At 44.4% G+C, this 18,199-nt stretch overlaps 1 protein-coding gene and 1 long non-coding RNA gene across 3 annotated transcripts in view; one reads left to right on the top strand and one right to left on the bottom strand.

Annotated features, from left to right (window-relative positions):
* The window catches only part of RAB36 (RAB36, member RAS oncogene family), a 42,769-nt gene extending 39,555 nt beyond the window's left edge, over positions 1–3,214 (top strand). For both annotated transcript variants that reach the window (XM_085860547.1, XM_085860548.1), the window contains exon 11: positions 1–3,214. In XM_085860547.1, the coding sequence (XP_085716673.1) occupies positions 1–59 (59 nt within the window). In that variant the 3' untranslated portion in view covers positions 60–3,214.
* The window catches only part of LOC147011253 (uncharacterized), a 27,850-nt gene continuing 11,855 nt past the window's right edge, over positions 2,205–18,199 (bottom strand). Inside the window, exons 5-7 of the long non-coding RNA XR_015052586.1 lie at positions 11,163–18,199; positions 10,339–10,475; positions 2,205–2,295 (exon numbers count right to left, since the gene is read on the bottom strand). The exon at positions 11,163–18,199 is cut by the window's right edge and continues 768 nt beyond it. This is a non-coding gene — a long non-coding RNA (uncharacterized LOC147011253). The remainder of the gene's footprint in view (positions 2,296–10,338; positions 10,476–11,162) is intronic.

An 18,199-nucleotide genomic window follows, 5' to 3' on the forward strand; every position in this document is an offset into this window, starting at 1 on the left:
ATGTTTCTGCAAACAGCCAAAGCATTTATGAGAATGCCAGCAAGAAGAGCTGTTGCTAGCTCACCCGAGCTGTTGAATGCACGTTTGTTCGACATCCGAAAGGCAACAAAATAGGAATGCTGACGGACTTTCAACGATGTTGATTTTACTCATTAGCATATATTGCGATTCACTCATGCAAGCAAGATGTTTTACTTAAAATGGTGTGTGCAGAGGGAGGGGTGGGTAAAACAAGGGTGCGACCACAATCCTGGTTTGAGCATCGATGCAGAACTGCTGCACGCATCTGGTGTGGATTTGTGGATTGAGGAATGGAACTGATAAATGATGCTTGGTCATTTGCCAAGCTAAATAGTGGAAGTATACGATTGAAACAAACACTTGGAAACATTCAATCAACTTTAATATTTATATCTGATGGACTGTCAAAGACTTCATCAAAGCCATCCTGTTGTATTTCAGAAAGAAAGGGAATCGCAAATCGAGTTTTGTTCACCCTGATGTATATTTTTTACATTGGAGCAAATTTACAAATTCATTTAAGTTTTATTGTACCTTCTTGTTCTGTAGTCGTTTTGAGTGGGATCTCTGTGATATGGGAAGCCTCACTCAGAATCCTTTGTAAGAAAACTTGTGCACATGTCCAGCATCCCTACAGGGGTGGTTGGTAAACCTGTAAATTATGCTTATATGGGCTGAACCCACCCTAACATACCCAAACTATACTTTCACTTGAAAAATCAGAAGGTCCACAAATGGGCCTGTATTCATGACTATTCCCAAATGAAAAGTTTATTTACTCACAGTTAATCATTTTGGTCGAGAAGCATAATTGTGAGGGTCGTACTTTCAAGGCAACTGGTTCTGTGTAACTTATCCGTTCTCGTTTAGGCTTTCACTGATAAGTTGGATTGAAATTTGAGTTGGGTTGATTTGAAATTTTACATCATAACGCTCAACAGCAATGGTATACAATAATTACTTTAGCACAAATTGTTGTGCTAAAGTAAATAAATGCGTGCGGATATTGTTTTCTCAGATTTGTATGACTTAACTGGCTGGCTTTTGTATTAACTGGCTTTTGACATTTTTTTTTTTCCATCGAGTCTCCATCGTCGTGATTAAGCTGGCTGCAATATCTTGCTTTTAAACCAGCTTGGTAATTGATACACGCAAGACTTGTTAAATATGCCTCGACTTTGGGCAATCATAGTTGAGGGACATTTAACATGTTCCACTTGTACCAGCCGGTTCCCAATGCCTCGTTCGCACCGCGATGCAGTGACATACCACCGGGTGCAACCCCCAACACTTTGAGCAGCCAAACGTCATCCTTTTGTGCTTGGCAAAAACAAAACTTTATTTTTTGTTAATATAAGCCACAAGATAAGACAATTTTTGTCCCTTTGATCTTCACTTGCCTGCAATGGTGTGTAAGTAAATAATGGTACAAAGTGTGAATAACCATTGGCCAAACGCACAACTATGCAGTGCAGTGCCGCTCCCACACGACTGATTACTCATTCGCTTTGAGGCATTCAAAACGCTAGATGAATAGAAAAATATTACACTTTAAATAGTTGAAAATTTGAATAAGTTTTCGTTCCGATTCATGAAAACATCAGTGTAGTTTGATTGGCGCACTCTCCTGGTTCCCAATGAGTTAGTGATAGATAAAACATGAACCCCTCAAAAAAATTATTAATAAACAACGGAACTGATTGCGAAATTGATGAATACACAAGATGGTTGTAAATTCTTTATGAACGATTGTGTTGAGCAGTATATTGATGTTTTTGTGGAGTCTTATGCTGGCATTCTATAATTCGCTGTATAATTAATGTCGTACTCGTCTATCTGTTGCAGTGTTACTTGTAAAAAGCAGGGACCCACAGAAATTCCATGTAATGTAAAACGTGACCAATTCCTCAACCCCTCCCAAAAGCCTCAACCTCCCTCTCCCATTTCTGTCCCCTCTTTGCCCTACCCCAACTGTCCTACCCTCCCCTTTTTTCAACTCAACTCCTCCCCCTCCCCCACCCCTTCAACTCCTCAACCCCCACATCAAACCCCAAGTTCTCATCCTTCCCCCACCCAATATTATTATTATTATTATTATTATTATTATTATACCTTGTTGTATCAACATGCATTATCTCCATGACTATTTTATTTCCTCTGCATGGGTTGCAATCGAAACATACCTTTCTTTCATGATAAACAATGCATTATCCAGCCTTCCAATGTACATAAACCCTCTCTTTCTTTGGGTGGTATATAGACAACAGACCACTCCTGGGAAAAAAAAACAAACAAACTGGGGTTACATACAAAAATGTACATGGATAATACATTGTGGTTACATAATATAGCTCAGATCGATTCCAGTTGCATTTACCAATAGGCTGACACCAGAGGTCTGAAGCTCGAGGCCTGCGGCCTATACGTGCTCTGCCCTCCAGAACCAAAATAGCAGATTATTTTCCTGGTTACAATTGTGGGTGGAGTCATGTCAGCTGTCCAGCCAATGAGTTTTGACTGGAAGGCTTCAGACACATGCAGCCAGCTTCATCACATTTTAGCATTACTGTACTGTATAGTGTATAGGATTATGAAGAACTTTAAAATGTTAGACTAGACATGAGCTGTAAATACAAAATGCATATAAAGCAAAGTATGATAAGGAAGAATAAATAAGTACAACGTCATGAATCGAGCTGCGATGAGGTACGGTGCTTTAGAACGCAGGTAGACGGACGATCACGTTGCACAGCTGAGTTGTGAGTGTCTAAACGTGTCTATACATCCACTTTGAAGGCGTGGGTTTCGGGATGGAAGTGGGGTGTCTGAGCAAAGGTGAACCATTGCTGCGGCGGCACGAATGAGGTATTAAAGTACTCGGGACGGAACGCTATACAGTAGTTTAATATTTTAGTGGTTTTTTCTTTGTAATGCAAACTCAAACATTTTAGTAGTTTACCATTTGTTAGGCTTTCGTCTTTGTGAAACCCTTGATGGTGCCTACTTTTTCAACAGCCCACATTACGGGGTGCTCGCTATGCATCAATACACGGATTGCCTTTTGGATCAAAATGAACCAAAACGTCGGTAGATACTGTATGAACTGTGATTGCACTCCTCAGGAGTCCGGGTTTTATTGTACATCCGTTCAAACAGGTTCTGATGCAAATTGGTCAATAAAGAGTCAATAATGTCTGGCTATACGTGTGCGTACATTCATTGGCACAATCGCAGTGTTCTCCAACAAACTATGTCCACATGTACTGTATTATTTATCCAATGGGCAGAAGTTACACTTGTACATTTCAGCTGATAATGCATATGCACCAAGCATGAAGTGAAAAAGTTTCAGTTTACATTGTACCTGCTGTGTAACCACTAATGGTAGCCATGAACTTGAAGTATGTAAATGACAAAGTATCTCTTGAGGCATGAGTATTTATACTTATACTGAGGCAACACAGTATAAAAAGGCATGACAGAGCAGGTTGGCAAGATGCTTCAGGAAGTTGACAAAAGTGGTCCATGAGAGAAGAGAATTAGGGAAGGTTATGTAGAAGTGGTGACACAGACAGGAGATTGTTGTACTCCTACTAGTCAACCTGCTTCAAAGATTTCCATTGGAGAACAGGTGCAGTCAGTTTCGGGCCTGAACGCAAGACACAACACAGCCGGAAGTCAGCATACTGACAATGGAGGAAATTGGTGACTGAGAGAGGGAAGCATAATGTAGTACTATATAATGTTGCAGAATCCAAAGCTTCGTCACTTTATAATGGAGAAGAGGATCGTCACTTCATGTTAGACATCATAAATGGTGGAAATGGATTAACAGACGTTGGACGTGTCAGTCGACAAGATAGTGAGGTGAGGCGATCTAAACCAGAACAGACAGGTAAAGCCATGTGTATTGCTGGTTGAGCTTACAGACAGCAGAGAGAAGAGAGACATTTTAACCGATGCGAAGAACCTTAAAGGATCTGAGAAGTGGGCTGACACATATGTGGCCCCAGACCGAATACATAGTCAATGGAATGAGAGGAGAAAGCTCAGGAAGAGTGAAAAAGAAGAAAACCTGATGATACATCAGGGAATAATCCGAGTGAGGATACCTGGTTGTTGGAAAGAGGGTAAGAGGAGATGAAAGACTGAACACATCGATAAATCTGAAGCACCAGTGAGGACAAAGGGGAACTCGGTAGTAAGTGAGGAAGCGGTTGGTTCTAATCCACAAGCATCAGAGGGTAGTTCTAGCTCTTTAGTGTCCATGAGTGATTCCAGCACACAAGCCTTGGGGAGTGGCCCCACAACCAAGCATCTGGGAGTGATTCTAGTCCACAATGACAAGATAGGTAGCAGTGGAAGAGGAAGTATGCAGAACATATTTATTACAAACAATCAAAATACAAGTAAATATAGCATTTTCTGCAGTAAATGTATCCTGTACTAATGCAGACTCATTACAAAATAAAATGTATTAATTTAAACTACTAGTAGGGAAATATGATCCAGATTTTTAATGAGAACATAAGTTGCACCAAAAAGGTAGGATTTTAGAATGTTGCCTGCATTTTTGACGATAGAGGGATACGATATGCTCTCAAACTCGGATACACAGAAAGTACCTTTGTTAGCTCATCAAACATACCTTTGTTCGTTTAGATCAGGGGTCGGCGACCAAAATAACGAGCCATTTTTTTTCAAATTCAGTCAAAAACGCAATATCTTAAGAGCTGCAATGCATGGAACCCCTATTTCAAAAATCCAGAATCACCGCTCATTCGTTCCTCTTTTTCCCCACCTGTGGAATCGATTTCCACATTCTCTTCAATCGTATTCTCCTGGTCTTTAAAAACAGCTGTTCACTACTATCTCAGATAATCCCCCGTCCAAAACCATGATATTTTCTACCCCCATTAACCCATTCCCCAACCAGAGAGTCCACCTTCCAATTTTTCAGTTTTTCCTGAGAGTTTGCTTTGGTATCCATCTTATCTACCTGATGTGTTCTCCTCTACCCCTCTTTCTTCCCCTCATCACTTATTTGTCCAAGTCTCCCTCTATTTTGTCCTTCAACTCTGCTGTTGGTGTTTCTTCCCCTCCTCTCTCGTGTTCCTTTTGTTCTGTTGCGTCCTGGTCTGTTCAGTGTTCTAGCTCTTCTACAGCTTATTTTACAGATTATATACAGTACATATATTTACTCTTTTCCACAAACTTTCATCTGCAGCTTTATGGAGTACTGCTCTCCCCAAAGAGGCTAGCACACCTGCCTCACACCTTGCTCTGCTTGACGCCATGGAAAGCAAGGTCTTCAAAAATCATTGGAATCTTCCAAAATGAAGCCACATCTCTGGGTCTATCACTTTGCATTGCAGACAGGTCAGTGGTCTCTCTGTGTTCTACCACCTATTTTCTGGTCTTGCACCTTCTGCCCTCCTTCCCCCCAGACCCTCCACCACTAGGTTTCTGTGGGGCACATGTGGTCTACTTGTAATACCCTTCTGGTGAAACTCCCAAAATCCAGAATCAGTGCCCACCTCCACTCATTTGTTCCTCTTTTCCCACCTGTGGAACAAATTTCCTTCAATTTCCTTCCCACCTGTGGAACAAAGTCTCTTCAATGTCCTCCTTCCCTCCAAGGCTCCAAGACAACTGTTCACCACCATCTCACGTCATATCTAATTCACAACCCAGATCTTTTCTACCCGCATTAACCCCCAGATACCCAAGTCCACATCTTTACAAGTTTCCAGTTTTTCCTTCCTGGGAGTTTGCAGCTGCATCAATGTTGTTCACCCCCTGTGTCCTCCCCGAGGCCCAATAATTTCAACATCCCTTATTTCTCCAAGTCTTCTTCATTTTTGTTCCTCAACCCTGTTGTTGGTGTCCCCCTCCCCTTTTCTCTTTCGACTGTTCCTTTTATTCTGTTACCTCCTGATCCGTTCTGCATTCTAGCTCCTCCAGGAGCTTCGATATTATTTACAAAACAAATTACCCCCGTGTGGGGGTGACGGTCATCTCTATAATGTTTTTTACTATCATAATTGATGAACTGTTGCGAGATATCTCCTAAAATGACAGATGAGATAGGTTTTGAAAATGGCGACTTTCAGAACTTTCGTGACCTCGTGACCTTGACCCTGACCTCGAATCTGGGAAAAAATGTCGTTGGGTATCACTCATCGACCTCTACCCACATACCAAATTTCATCAAGATCGGAAATAAAAAGTTTTCTTTGTACCGGGAGGTGTTTTTGACCATCTTCCAGGTTACGTGGCGGCCAAACGGGAAGGATATTCAAAAATCTGTCCGGTTAGATACAATATAATATTTTTTACTATCATAATCAATAAACAGTTTCCGAATATCTTGTAGAATGGCAGACGAGATAGGTTTTGAAAATGGCGATTTTTATAACTTACGTGACCTCGTGACCTTTACCCTGACCTTGAACCCGGACAAAAGTTATATCGTTGTGCAACACTCATCGACCTCCACCCACATACTAAGTTTCATCAAGATCGGAAAGAAAAATTGTTGACGGACGGACGGACGGACATTTGGTCCGGCTTTATTAGGTCATCTCGGTAGAGATGACCTAAAAAGAACGATCATGAAAAGCTACCATTCATCATTCTATGGACACAGATGGGCAGTGACTTCCTTTTTATTGCTCAATCTGGATATTAATTTGGGTGGGTAAGGCTTGGGGTAGCTCATGAACCTTGATGAAAAGAGAATGTTGCACTGAGAATTTTAACTGTCATTGTGGGAGGACGTTTCTGGTGGTACCTGGAACAGTGCCGGCAAATGCTCACTCACGGTACAGAGGGAAATTAGTGTGGCCTCCCGTACAGAGATGCGCCCATCCCCACATGCAAACAGACAGTAGAAGGCAATGAAGTGCACAACTGTCCTGAAGTGCTGTGCTCATTTCATCCCCAATCATGGCCTCAGCCACACTGGCCAAGTTGCCCAAAGCAGTAGCTGCATTACGCCGTGTGTGCACATGCTTGTCCTGTGGGAGGGTGTGACATAGCCCATTGTGACATTTACCCTGGCCTTCCAACCCCACTGTGCATTACAAGTGCACACACATTGATGAATCACTCTGCCTGTGAAATACCAGGATGACAGTTTATAGCTGGGCGACATTTGAGCCCAGGTGAAAGAGTCCAGAGGAAAGTGCGTGTACCTCTGGAGTATAGACCATCTTGCCAGGCCAAAGATAAAATTTGACACTTGAGTATTTTAGAAAAAAAGTTTGCTGTTCAAAACACAACAACATTGTAGTATAATAACCATGTAAATTTAGTTTTGAGCCATCTGGGGTACATTTTCCAAGCAGCTTCTATGATCCAAGAAGAATGCATAATGTATTATTTCAATGAGTGGTGCTCCAGGGAAGAAAACCAGGAGAAGCTAACGAGCAAGGCTCTATGAAATTACTGATATATACATTTTCTCATTATTGACAGAATAATATCACCAAACCAAAAGTTAGAGTCCTATTAGTTTCAAACTGAATTTCCACATACACTGACGATGTGAATTGATGTGAAACAGAACAGTCTCAGACAGGTAGAAATATGTATGGCACCTGTTGAGAGCCTCAGTTGTTGACAAGAAAGAAAATCGGAAAGGGCGACTGTTAAGCTTTTCAGAGGAAGTGTTGCAGCTGGGCCTGATTTATGGGGAAATCTATGGTGTAGATCACAAGAAGATTTGATCATTATGCTGCACAATGGGGTGCAGTGGTACATAAAGCAGGAGCAACACAATATGCATCAACAGAAAATCACATTCAGACAGACGATGTCATTGAAAGTCCAATGGCTCCCTGTTTGGTTTGTACTGGGCAGGCCTGAGGGATATTTGTGGAATGAATCTCTCGATTCCTCTGTTGGGTGAGATTATCTTGGATGGAAATCTGAAGGGTATTGTTGACCAAGTACATCCTAATGATTCAAAGATAGACATTTTAGAGGTGCCAATATGACAATTCAGTTTGGTCATGTGGTTCGTCTTTCAATTATAGAACTTGTATTGTCCCACTAAACAAACAGCCAGACAATGAAATGAATAAAGCAATAACAATAGGTTTTACAATCATCAGTGTGACGATGGATGGCAGGATGGCCGAGGTGAGTAGGATGGCCGAGAGGTACGCACATTCACCTCTCAGCTATCTCGCCTAGGTTCCAATCCTGTCCCAGCTATAAACTGTCATTCCAGTGTTTCACAGGCAGGGTGATTCATCAATGTGTGTGCCGTTCCTCAGATGGATGTTAAACGGCCGTCCCATCTGCCGGTATTAGTAGGTGGATGTTAAAGATCCCACGGTGTCCATGAAGAGAAGGTGATCGATTGCCGGCACCGTTGCCATATTTCAAATTCATGCCCCAGCTACTTGGTCGAGCGTCAGGCTTGGGTCAAAATATTCCCCTGGCCAACCCCACAAGGATGTGGGAATAATTGTGCCTATTCAGGAAGAAGTGGGAATATTTAAATTATCACAAACTGTGTACGTAGAGAGTTGTAAATTGAATTAACATTCCAATCACAGAGTGTAGAGGTCGTGGATTTCCATTTGAGCTGTCTCATCTGGGTTTGATTCTTGCTCCTAATATAAACTGTCGGAATATTGCTTGACAGGCAGGCCATTTTTTCAGAAAGTGCACCCTTCCTCGGATTGATATCAAGGTGGGTGTCCTGCCTGCTATCATTAATTGATGAATGTTAAATGTCCCACAATGTAAGTTCCAAAGGGTAGGTGAGTTATTGCTAGCATCCTGAACAAATAACTGTCCCAATTGACACTGGGAAGGCAAAGGCAAACCACCCAATGTAATTCTTGCTGTTGGGTTGCTTTGGTAGAACGAAACACATATGAATAGAGGGAAGGGTGAGAGAGAGAGAGAGAGAGAGAGAGAGAGAGAGAGAGAGAGAGAGAGAGAGAGAGAGAGAGAGAGAGAGAGAGAGAGAGAGAGAGAGAGAGAGAGAGAGAGAGAGAGAGAGAGAGAGAGAGAGAGAGAGAGAGAGAGAGAGAGAGAGAGAGAGAGAGATATATAAAGGGAAGGGAGTGGGGTGGAGAGAGAAATACATAAGGGGGGGGGGTGAGAGAAAGAGAGAGGTGGTGGGGTGGTTGAGAGAATGACAGAAGTGGGGGTGAGAGAAAGAGAGAGAGAGAGATGGGGTAAGAGGATGAGAGAAGAAGAGAGGAGTGGGGAGTGAGAGAAAGAGAGGAGTGGGGAGTGAGAGAAAGAGAGGAGTGGGGAGTGAGAGAAAGAGAGGAGTGGGAGGGAGGGCAGGAGTAAAGAGAAAAAAAAGGATAAAGAAAGAAGGGCAAAGAAAAAAAATAAAAAGAGGGGGAGAGAGAGAAAGAGAGACAGAAACAGAGACAGAGAGAGAGACAGAGAGAGAGAGAGAGAGAGAGGTGGTGGTTGCAGTAATACACTACCAATGGTTTTCTGGAAACAAGACACCTTTTCTTCTTTGAAGAAATTATTATTGCCCAAGAGAATTATTTTTTAGCAGTGTAGTAGTAATTGCAGAAGTAATATAACATATAGAATTTACATTTCAGTCAAATTTCGCCCAAATGCTCCAAATCACCGACGATTGGATGCCAATGAAAGTCGATGAATCCTCAAAGAAGAATCACCACCACCAACATTCCTTCCCCACCCCATGCACCCCTGAAGAGCAACGGCTTTCCTTGCATACCACCAAGGGTCCTGTACAACAAAATATTTCATTTACCAGCACATGAATACCTGTCTGATTCGAACGGTTCCAAACCACTTGCACGTGACTCAACAAGAGCCGAGCCGAATGAGATCATAATTCTTCAGCTGTACTTTCACACAATTTCAAGATCGAAATATAATATCAATTTAGCAATTGTTTTTCAAAAGCGCCAAAAAGATTTGACGCTCAAATGGAATTGTCTGAACTCGACCAGGCGTTCGTGTCCTCGACACTCCTTACAGGTGTACCCCGGTGAGAATATGTTTGAAGAGCAAGTTGGAACATGTGAACATGTCATATTCTGATACATTAAAAAAAGCACAATTCTGAACATGTCATCAAAAGCACAATCCACGAGTGACACCTCCACAAGACTTGGAGATAATACTGCTCAAAGAATGTAGAAAAACATTACATTATTCAAGCAACATACAGCAAAAAGCGTGACAATGTGCTACTCTGCCCCTCGAGGTAAACAACACCCAAGGTGGAACCCAAACAGAGCAATGATTTTCGGTAAGTGGCCTGCATAACAAAGTGCACCAAATAACTGCCATATGTCCTACCTGGCTGCAGGAATGATCAAAATGCCACTTCATGTGCTCCAGAAACTTGAGGTCAGACAGCGACGCCAAATGTGTTGCCGTGTGCTGCAACCCTGGTCCAGTGACTTCTGTTGCTACTTGTCATCACTATCCACGTCCTGTGTGTGTACATACATACAGTACAAGGAGGTTTGACACGGGAAGAGAACAATTGGTCTCTCATCTCTGTGCTCTATTCACACCATATGAATTTTTTTTTTTTTTTTTGTATACCTTGGTCGAGGCTCGTATGAGAGCGAACACACAACTCACAGCAAGGAGGCATGAGACAAGAGGGGCGGGAGTGGAAGGGACAAAACAGTGGGGAACAGACACATTAGGTGAACTGTGGAAGGGAGAGGGATGGGGATGGGACGGGGAACATGGCGAAGAGAAGATGGACATTTCAGGGACTTTCAGGAAGGAAAGTAGGAGAAATGAAGGAAGTGGGCTTGGGTGGATTATCGGGGGTAGAAAAGATCGAGGATTTGGATGGGGGAAGATAAGAGGTGGTGGTGAACAGCTGTTTTGAAAGCCTGGAGGGAAGAATGGGAAAGAATAGAGTGAGGAAGTTTATTCCAAAGGCGGGAAAAAAGAGGAATGAAAGAGTGAAGATGAGCAATGATTCGTGATTTTGGTAGTTTTACCAGAAGGGGGTTGTTGGCGGACCTTGAGCGCCCTGTGGAAATGTGGTGGGGACAAATCGCAGAGAGAGCAGGGGGGGCAAGGCTGGAGAGGAGTCGGTAGAAGACAGAAAGACCACCGACCAAACTGCGGTGATTGAGTGAGAGGCCCAAAGACTCAGCTTCATTGCGGGAGATGCCGATGATCTTAAATGCCCTGGTTTCGACAGCGTGAAGCCGAGAAAGGTGGGAGGCAGGAGCACCAGCCCAGAGGGGAGAGCAGTACTCCATCAGGCTACGGACAAAAGCTTTGCAAGTGGTCAGGAATTCACTCTACTGGTTTATTAAATTTATTTCAGGCACGGGTGGGAGGGAGATTAGGGAGAACATTGTGGAAGGCATAGCGCCATCATCAGGATGCTATTTTAACACACACACACACACACACACACACACACACACACACACACACACACACACACACACACACACACACACACACACACACACACACACACACACACACACACACACACACACACACACACACACACACACACACACACACTGTTCTGAACAATTCTATCACATGCACAAAAACAAAAACAAACTCTCCCTCTCCCTCTCCATCTCCTTCTCCCCCTCCCCACATCCCCATCCCCTCCTCTCTCTCTCTCTTAGTTTACAAAATAATGAATGAATGGTATAAATAAAATACAGTAAGTGCAGAATTTTTCTTCAGCAGAACGGGCAGTGCCAGAACAAGGGGCCACAGCCTTGGAGTAAAGGAGGGGAGGGAAAGGGGATGGGAGGAAGAGAGAGGGGAGGGAGAGAGTAGTGGGAGGGAGAAGGGGGAGGAGTGAGATAAGGGAGGGAGGAGGGAGAGAGGAGAGGGAGGTGGTGGAGAGGAGGTTTGCAAGAAGTTTAGCTTTCCTTGTTTTATGGATTGCTAATTTCCCTTCAGCTATTATAAAATTAACGAGAGCAGATTCAACATGGCTTTTGGAATTTAACGGTAATCCAAAACTAAAAGTACGTAAAGAAAATACAATTTTCATGTGACAGCACAATTGTGATAAAAAGTGGGGTCAGTCTTGCACAGTCAACATAGGCATGATATAAATCTTCAGAGGCCATACTAATAAAGGGGCACGAAACAGAATTTAAACATTAAAATGACGTAATAAAACATTCGTAGGTAAAATCATATGTACAATTGTCCAAGAGATATCACCAGTCCGTTTTACAATCGGTGGGACATACATGGCAGCCCATTGTGGGCACAGGGGGGACCCCGGAGGCAACATCCCCTTCCATCGGGATCCAAAACTATCTTTGCACACATTAGGATGCCGTATGGTGACACAAAGGTAGTACAGGCACTTTTTAGCAACACTAGGAAGTGGAGAGGAAGACAGGATCACAGTTTCTGTTAATGCCAGTGATGTTATACGCAACTGCGGAAAGAAGGGGGCATGGGTTGCAGGGACAGCGTTGGTGGAATCAAAATGGAGTCCCAAACCTCTGGAGGTACGCAGAACCTCCTGGACGAGCTGGGAAACAGTTCTCAAAGAGCGCATACCAACCGTAGTCGCAATCTGTCCGACTGAGTGCCATGTTTTGTTCTCGTTCTGCAGATCTCGTATGAGACATATACCGGAGTTTATGAAGCATTGTATGTAAGCACGTGATCGAGGAATGTTCGGAAAAAGTGCATTGTAGAAGATAGGCTCGTCGAGAAAGTTGTTGATGTTGTAGTGAGCCATATCTCTGTGCACTACAAGAGGCTGCCAGGCTTGCAACAGGTCTTGGTAAAACAAAGGCAATGGAGAGATGTCCACATGTTGCAAGTCCATGAGAAAAAGTTCAGGGGAATCATTTTGTGCCACAAGGAAGCCAACAAGTTATTGATCACGAGGGCACGACCTCTGAACGACAAGGTAAGTAATATTTCTCTCCACTTCTCTAGTCTATTATCAATTTTATTAACTATTTAACCAGTTCTTAGCCATAAAAGCTGGGGTGCCAATGTACACACCTAGATAGCAGATGCTTTCCTTCTGCCATTGCAAGTTTCTGGGAAGATGAGGCAAACCAACAGCCAGGGTATGGCCAATGCATAGAGCTTTACATTTGCTCCAATTTATTGTAGTTGTGCAAGCCGAAGAGAACTTTTCCAAGTCAGTTAATAACATGGTGATATCATCACTATTCGCCCGAGTTTCTTGCAAAAGAAGAATATCTCTACCATTTCGCTGCATCGTTTGGACTTTACGTAAAGGATTACATCCTCTGTTTATATTTAAACTTGCTATAATCATAATCAAGAAGTTTTTATGCAATCAAGTGTTTCCTTGCTTTAATAATATATTTTTTCAGTCTTTTACAAGAAGTGCTGGAAATGGCAGTAGCTTCCAGGTTCTTAACAATTATTTGTGCTTTCTGGACAAAGGCACGCAAGTTGGGGAAAAAAATAATTTAGATCTACTCCCTTTTTTCGAGTAGTTTTTTTTGTAAAAAAAACCTAAGATTTCGGAAATAGAGATTAAAGTATCATCGAGACTACTATCTGGGGGGAGCTCCTCGCCAAAAGCGCTCGACGTCAGAGAAGAGCAACCGTCTGAATCATAGTCCTCAATTTCCTCAGGGCCTTCGCCCATTTGCTCAATCTCCATGGTTAATTCAGGAGGAGGGACTAAAGATGCAAGGGGAACACTCTCAGTGGTTACATCCTTGGGTGTGTCATTAACGATAGTGATGGCAATGTCGCTATCTTTAACAGGAGCACTACAAGGCTGAGATGACTCAGAGAGTATGGAGGGGGTAAGTCCAGTCTGGGGGGGGGGGACTGGTAGTAATAGTTGGGAGTAAAGGAGGGGGAGAAAGAGGTGGAGGGGGGAGGGTAACATTCGCGTCATTACATAACATTTTAGAAGTACCAGGTGATTCAGACGAGGAACCAGCTGGTGAAATCGAAGCACATGGGGTCTGTGTTGTGGGGCAAGTCCCTACAACCACCTGTGCGAAGGAGCGAGGAGCCGCTGAAGCAGCGAGGATTTTCGATTCGGGCTCAGCGGTGCTTTGAGAAGGGGAAAGAGATCTTTTTGTGCTTTTATTAACCAGAGTAGGAGAAGGTGCTTCATGGGAAGCTTCTGCTTCTGTAATGGGAGCATTATCTGGGACGGGGAGTTGTTGGGATGACGAGTCTTCATTACCAGGTTTATTCGGCATGTCTTTGGGGCACGATCTTTTAACATGGCCGAATTCACCACAACTATAACACACAGGGATTTCTGTGTTCGCATATCCCATATAAGTATGTCTTTCGATTTTAAAGGGAAGGATTGCCTGGAACCCTGAAACACATGGCGGTAAAATCAGAGAAACAATCTGACGAAATGACATGATGTGTTTAAAATTATCATTCCGACTACGGAGCGGAATCATTGTTAATGGGGATACAACCGTACCGTATCGTTTTAACTGGGATACAATCTGATCACCTTTCACGAAAGGTGGTAAATTTGAAATCACAACTTTTTTTGCGTGAGTATCCAAAGGGGAAAACACAACATAAATATCGGGATCAAAGAAAAGTCCACGCTCGATGACTTGAGCAACCATCGGCACTTGAGAAAGGAAAATGTTTTTTTTTTTTTTTTTAAATACCTTGTCGAGGCTCGTGTGAGAGCTAACACACAACGCACAGCAAGGGGGGCATGAGACAAAAGGGGAGGGAGTGCGAAGGACAAAACAGTGGGGAACAGAGACATTAGGAGATCTGTGCAAGGGAGAGGGATGGGACGGGGAACATGGGGAATAGAAGATGGACATTACAGGGACTTTCAGGAAGGAAAGCAAGGCATTTGAAGGAGGTGGGCTTGGGTGCATTATCGGGGGTAGAAAAGATCGAGGATTTGGATGGGGGATGATAAGAGGTGGTGGTGAACAGCTGCTTTGAAGGCCTGGAGGGAAGAATGGGAATGAATAGAGTGAGGGAGTTTATTCCAAAGGCGGGGAAAAAGAGGAATGAAAGAGTGAAGGTGAGCAGTGATTCGTGATTTTGGTCGTTTTACCAGAAGGGGGTTGTTGGCGGACCTTGAGCACCCTGCGGAAATGTGGTGGGGACAAATCGCAGACACAGCGGGGGGGGGGGGGCGAGGCTGGAGAGGAGACGGTAGAAGACAGAAAGACCAACGACCAACCTGCGGTGATTGAGTGAGAGGCCCAAAGACTCGGCCTCATTGCGGGAGATGCCAATGATCCGAAATGCCTTGGTTTCTACAGGGTGAAGCAGAAAAAGGTGGGAGGCAGGAGCACCAGCCTAAAGGGGAGAGCAGTACCCCCATCAGGCTGTGGACAAAAGCTTTATTAGTGGTCAGGAGCTCAGGTGGGCCGAGGAAGGACTTTGCACGACGGAGGATTCCCAGTCGGCGACAGGCTTTGGAGGTGAGGTTTGAAATGTGGCTTTCCCAGGAAAGGTCATGGCAGATAGTGAGACCCAGAAGCTTGAAAGAAAAGACTTCTTCCAGAGGATTGTTGAGAAAGTGGATGGGGGGGGGGGTTCTAAACGGTCCTTTCGAAGAGACATAGTGAGAGTGTGAGATTTGTCCGGATTGAAAGACATGTTCCACGTGTTGGACCAGTTTATGATTTTATCCAGATCTGCAGTGAGCGAAGAAGCTGCTGCTTGCCGGTCTGAGGGATGACTGATGGTACGGCAGAGGGTGGAGTCATCAGCAAAGAGATATAGAGGATTTTCCAGAGTCGGAGAGATCATTGATGAAAACCAGAAAAAGAACAGGGCCCAGAACGCTACCTTGAGGAACTCCAGCCTGGACAGGAAGAGGGGATGAAAGAACTCCATTTAGGGCCACATGTTGACTGCGACAGGAGAGGAAGTCTGCGAGCCATGAATGGAGATGGCCTTGGATAACATAGGTAGAGAGTTTTGGTGAGCAGGGCATAGTGCCAGACTGTGTCAAAAGCACGTGATATGTCCAGGGATATGGCTCGGATTCCCTGTCTGGCATTGAGGACTTCCATACATTGTTGGGAGAGCAGAAGCAGCATATCCAGGGTCGAGTGACCTGGTCTGAAACCAAATTGATGATCGGAAATCAAGCTATTGGAGAAGAGGAAGGATTTAATGTTTGAAGCGATGATAGATTCCATAACCTTGCTGATGATTGGGAGAAGGCTGATTGGTCTGTAGTTGCAGGGATCTGTTTTTGCACCTTTTTTATGCAGGGCAGTGATGTTTGCTGATTTCCAAGCAGATGGCAGATGACCTTGAGCAAATGAGAGGGTGAATAGAACAGAGAGAGGGTAAGCAAGAGCAGAAGAGCAGGCTTTGAGGACACGTGGCTGATGCCGTCTGGACCGGTTGCAGAATCTGAGTCGAGGTTTGACAACAAGCTCTCCACCTTGTCAGGAGAAAAGGACACAGAGTCCAGGGCCAGTTGGGTGCGACTGGGTAAGGTGGATGGAGAAAGTGATGGGTTTTGGACACAAGATTTAGCTGCAAACACCGAGTTTAGGCATTCAGCTTTTTCACGTGCGGTATCAGCAGTGTGGCCATTTGAGGTAAGGGAGGGATGAAGGGGGAACATACACCAGAAATAGATTTGATTCGACGCCACCAGGGTTTTGAGGAGGGAGAGAGGTTTGAGAGTTCGGACTTGAGATGAGATAGATGTTGTTTTCTAGCTCTCCTGAGGGTAGATACACACTTGTTCTGAGCTTTATGGAAGGAACTGAGATTGCCCTCAGTTGGGTTTGCTTTCCATGAGGCAAAGGCAAGTTGTTTCAGGCCAAAATGCCTCACCACAAGCTTCAGTGAACCAAGGGTAGGAGGAAGTGTAGGACAACTGAAGACAAGAGGGGATAAATCTGTGCATGAGGGAGAGCAAGTTTCTTTGAAAGAATTCCCAGGATGAGTTGATGTGAGAGAAAGTAGCGATAGGAGACCAGTCTATAAGTTTGATGGCTGCTTGGAGACCCTGCCAGTCGGCTTGAGTGAAATGCCGGACTCAACAGTGTGAGGTGGTTCTCTGATAATAGCCAGAGAGATGTCCACTTTGACAAGGACGTGGTCAGAAGAACCGATTGGAGCAGAGGAACAGCAGCAGATATTGTCAGGGAAATTTGTCAAAATCACATCCAGAAGAGATGGAGTACCATTGGTTGAGATCCGGGGAGGGAAGTTGACCGATTGAGTCAGTCCCAATGAGTCACAGAAAGCTTTTGCTGAGGTGCCATGACAGGTGAGAGAGGTACCCACACCGAGCCAAATGGCATGATGACAATTGACGTCGCTACATATGAGGAAGAGAGAATTTAGATGAGAAGATAGAAGTTTGTTCCTGTTTTCGGATAGTGAGGTGTGGATGGAGTCATCACTGTTAGGTGGACGGTACAGTACACATATAAACATGAGGTGGGAGTTGAGGGGAAGCCATAGCCAGAGTTATTCCTGGGTGTGTGGGGGAGTGAGGGCAGTGCATGGAGTGTGGGGAATAGAGTCTTGAATGAAGAGAGCAACTCCTCCACCAGAATGAGGTTCAGGTCTGTCATACCAGAGGAGGGAGTAACCAGGGAGAGATACTTGGTAGTCACACACATCTTGGGGGAGGAAAGTTTCTGTTAGCAGTTTATGTCTGGTTTGTCAGCGGCAACCTGTATGGAAAGATCTGAAAGGTTTGAGCGAAGGCCCCGGATATTTGAGGTCCACACTTTTAATGAAGAGGGAGGGGAGGAGTCTTTGGGTGCAGGGGGTGGGGGAGAGGGGGGTAGGACAAGTGACGAGGAGGGGAGGAAATGAGGGTTGTGGAAAGAGTGTGGGGGATTGCAGAATAGCTAGGGGAGGGGCCGGATGAGGAGGAGAAAAGGCTCTGTGGTGCTGGGGGAGAGGGGGGACAAGAGAGGGGGAAGAAGGCAGTTGAAGATTTGAGGAGGTGGAGTGAAGAGATGGAGGTGAGAGGGCAGTGGAAGGAGGCAGCTTTGTGGATGAGAGGGGGCAACTTTGAGAAGGATGAGTGAGGGGGATGAATGGTGGGAGAAAGGTGAGGGGGGCAGTTTTTGAGAGAGGTGAGAGGGAGGCTTGGAGGGGAAAGGTGAGGGGGGGTTGAGAGAGGTGAGAGAGAGAAGAGTGGGATGGTTGCTTTGAGAGTGAGGGGTGAGAGGGGTGAGTTGGCACTGAAATTGGGGAAAAAAGAATG

This window comes from Eptatretus burgeri, chromosome 16, assembly GCF_056783735.1.
Source record: "Eptatretus burgeri isolate ZD-2024b chromosome 16, Ebu_testis_v1, whole genome shotgun sequence".
Lineage (NCBI taxonomy): Eukaryota > Metazoa > Chordata > Myxini > Myxiniformes > Myxinidae > Eptatretus > Eptatretus burgeri.